This window comes from Galendromus occidentalis, unplaced genomic scaffold (genome assembly GCF_000255335.2).
Source record: "Galendromus occidentalis unplaced genomic scaffold, Mocc_1.1 scf7180000077529, whole genome shotgun sequence".
NCBI lineage: Eukaryota > Metazoa > Arthropoda > Arachnida > Mesostigmata > Phytoseiidae > Galendromus > Galendromus occidentalis.
The window spans coordinates 874,909-878,701 of record NW_003805517.1 but is presented as its reverse complement, the minus strand read 5'-3'; the positions used below and the strand labels follow the sequence as shown (position 1 = coordinate 878,701).

The 3,793-nt window shown below is 50.4% G+C and overlaps 1 protein-coding gene across 1 annotated transcript; it reads right to left on the bottom strand.

Annotated features, from left to right (window-relative positions):
• Positions 1–237: 237 nt before the first annotated feature.
• LOC100907439 (sodium/potassium/calcium exchanger 3) lies at positions 238–2,885 on the bottom strand. Its single transcript, XM_029112831.1, has 6 exons — positions 2,740–2,885; positions 2,091–2,434; positions 1,742–2,005; positions 949–1,235; positions 600–847; positions 238–393 (listed from the first exon to the last, which is right to left on the bottom strand). The coding sequence occupies exons 1-6, from the start codon at positions 2,821–2,823 to the stop codon at positions 238–240; spliced, it is 1,383 nt and encodes a 460-aa protein (XP_028968664.1). The 5' UTR covers positions 2,824–2,885.
• Positions 2,886–3,793: the final 908 nt, after the last annotated feature.

The following is a 3,793-nucleotide window of genomic DNA, read 5'->3' as shown; positions in this document are numbered from 1 at the left end:
ATTGGATAGTCGTCGTCAGGAAGGAGCGCAATATTATAGAACAGACTGTGTATATCGGGATGAATCGGATTCATCGTTCGGTGTTTAGTCGGATGGTCTGTTCGAGTCTTGACTGAAACATGTTTTGATCTATTGATTGATTGAATAGTGGGTTGGGAGACCGAATATCTGAGCCTCCCATCGCGCATGAGTTTCAATGGCTTAAAGTGAAAGACAGATCCTTTACAAAGATAGGGCTTACATGCCCGGTTCGGGACACGTCGGAGGATTGACGTTGCCGAACACATTGAACTCGATCGCCGAGCATAGCACGAGAAAGACAACGTAGATTATCATCAGAAAAGCGCCTAGGCTCTTGGTAAGATACCAGCCGCTGCGGTGAATTGCAATGATCTGGAAGAGACGGCCATCAGTTATAGGGTCGAAGTATCGATACGCTAGGTCGGAAATCGTGAATTCGAATTTGAGCTCATCCAACATCGCATATGAGCGATGCGTGAATTGAGCTGGAAATTCGCCGGAATCCTGACAGCCTGTCCGGATAGAATTGCAACCCAGGTAGGAACCCTGGAGAGGAATACGCCTCCTAGTATACTTACTGTGATAATGATCGTCAAGAAGAGAAGGAAAACTGTATAGAGAAGTCCCTTCGAGGAGATTACCGCGTATTTTGAGGGGTCGATCCACGTCGTTTGGATTAGCCACGGAACCGCGAGTCCCACCAGAATGTCAAAAACGTTCGAACCGAAGCAGTTCGCAATTGCCATGTCCCCTTGTCCTTGCTTAGAGACAAGTAGCGAAGCATACGCATCGGGTATCGACGTCCCCGCCGCCAGGAAGGTGATGCCTAGAGTGTCGCAAAGGAATTAGAGCGATATCTTGCGCGGGGAATTCCCGGTGTCGGAAGTCGGATGGTGCCAGACAACTCGAGGATGTCATGAGACTCACCCATGATAGAGTCCGGTATGCCAAGGGTGAACCCGATGAGGGTCACCATCCACACCATCAGATAAGAGAAAACAGCTGTCCAAAAGATGGACATGGCGAACGTCGCCAAAAACATTTTGCTATTTGGGCTGGCTTTGCAGTCTGGTATGGTGTATTCCAGGCTAGCGAGAAGTGGCACCTTGATCCAATAGATTGCTTGCTGTTTCAAACCATTCTCGAGAGGGGGTCGAATCCGCCAGTTGTATTTTCGGGATGCCGCCGCGTATGGACTGTTCTCACTGCGGGTAGAGATAGGCGTTGTTTTTTCGGTCAAGGAACAGTAAAACCACGGAGAGCGAGCATACGCTTGTGACGTCGGGGTCGAAGCGTACCGTGAATATTTTAACTGAAGAGCAACCTCGAATATACGAGCGACAGAGTTACAGGTTTTAAGGCTTGAGAGGAATAAGAAGACGGTATCTGACATACGAGCAGTCTCTAATCAAGGGGCACCTTCCCGAGCTGGAAATCGGGTATTTAGGTCCGAAAGACAGAAAAATATCCGGGGAAAAGAATTCGATAGACTACACCGTACGGCGTGAGTTTCATTTGTTCGATGAATCCTACGGTGGTTGCACTCGAAAGAAACCTCGCTCTATCCTCATCTTGGGAGAATAGAAGGGCAGCCTCTAATAGACGGACAGTTTTCGGAGGCTTGAAAGATCGAAAGTCAAGCATGCTCTTCAATGTAGATATTCATGGTGATAACAATAATCTTATTAACACTCATCAGATCGATCTTCCTCAACTAACTTACCTTTGATAGAGCTTCTGTTGACTCTTCTGCCGATTGTGCATGATTCGCTTCGCGGCAGCCCAGAAACGAGTTTTGGGTTTGAAATTGTACGAGCACATGATGATCAAAGCGGCTTCGTAGAATCCGATTTGACACGAAGTCATACCGCCAGAAGCGTAGCTGTTCTGGTTGTTCCCGGTCAGGACGTCCATTTCGCGGCTCTGTACGGCATCTGATAGGCCGAATTTCGTCGCGACCATTAGGTGCAGCATGCGGTTGAATCTGGAGGCATCAAAACCAATAAGGTATCTCAATAATAGAAGGGGAGCAGGGGCGAGTCGGTCTATTTCCTTCGCTGTCAACGCACTTCATCAAGAGGATGTAGAGTCCGTAAAGAAGGAGCATAACACTCGATTCGGTGGCAGAGATCTTCGCATCGGCAATCACGATTATCAGGACAACGACTGTGAACGCGTAGAAGATTGAATCACGGAATAGAGGCCACCAAGTGACCGGCACTTCTCTTCCCGCGCACAGGCCGCAGATCGCAATGACGAAGAGAACGTTGTAGACCGCGGATCCCACCACGGTTCCCGTTCCAACGTCGCCTTTGGCCACGATAACACCGAGGATCGCCGTGAACAATTCAGGGGCCGATGATCCCGCCGCCATGAAAGTCGCTCCTGCGACATCGTCGGATAGATTGAGGCGCTGAAAACGAGGAATGGGAATCGCTTGTTATCTCTTTCCCTGCGTTAGAGCTCCTCGGCTGCAACTCGCTACCCCAGATCAGCTCCGCGATCCCGGACCTTATTCGCTAGAGGAATGCCAAATCTTCCCCCACTCGAGGGAGGCGAGCTGGGATTGACGAACATCTCCATATGAGGAGAGTATAGTAGGGTTCTACCGCTCCCAATCGACCGATTCGTGTAAAGGACGAGCCCGTGCTTTACTTCTAATCCGAGAGTTGACTAGAGCTCTGAGATCGAAGGACGACGCGATATCAGTGAACTCACCTGAGAGCATTCTTCGAGAGAGGCGATAAAATAGTCGTCGCAGACGACGGCGAGAGCGTAGAACATGTAGATGGCGACAGCCATGTGTATGAGAACAGCCCCCGTTTTCGGGCTCGGTGCGAGAATAAATCTGGTGGGAACTCAAGGAAAGCTGAGGAGAAAAATGGATAACCTTATTCCGGAGTTTCAGCTTGGAGCTTTAGGCGTAGGATCACTCCCATTCCCCTCGTTCCCGATGATATCACTGAGGTTGCTTCATTTTCTCACGGTCAATCGGGGAGGTGGCGAAAATCTTCGCGGTTCTCGTGCCAACTACCCGGCGTGCGGACACCCGACCACCTGGGGACTGAGCGGCGGGCTCGTGCCCACCCTCTCAGAGAAGTCGAATTTCTACGTGCCTCAACCGATTTCTCGCAGGCTTTTTACGGAATAGGCACGTGACCCCGGAACGTTTTGTCCGCGAGCCGGTCCCACTCACTCCGACAGTGATTCATTGCTCGATCTTGCATAATAATGCCCTAGATCGATCGATGATTGCATCTGAAGGCCAGCCTAACCGTAAGCTCACGCGGTGTAAAACGGTTCTCATTGTTCTCTCGGAGGAAGCCGAGTGTTTGGCCCTTGAAATCCGCCGAGCAGAAGTCAGCCACGATCTTGGTTTTTCAGATTCGAATTGAGAGGTTTCTCTGACGTAGGTATCGAACTAATCGCGACCTACTCGAACGATTTCGAGACAGACCGCACCAAAAATAAACGAATCCATTCAAGTCTAGTGAGTTCCAACTCGCAGCGTACGAGACTTAGGGTAACCCTTTGCTCGGTTGTCTGTCGCGGTCTCTTTAATAGGAAACCGGATCAATTTTCGTGGAAGCTGATCGGAGCCGATCGCATGATGATGCGGCATATTCGTCAAGGTGGTCTCGAATGCCTCCGGAGCACGGTCGCCGGTGTGAGTCTCTCGAAGGTCGTGCTGGGCCTGTTCTGCCACCCACGTTTTTTCGGACGGGGCTTGTCCGATGAAGATACTTGTTGGCAATGGGGGCATCATCGATGG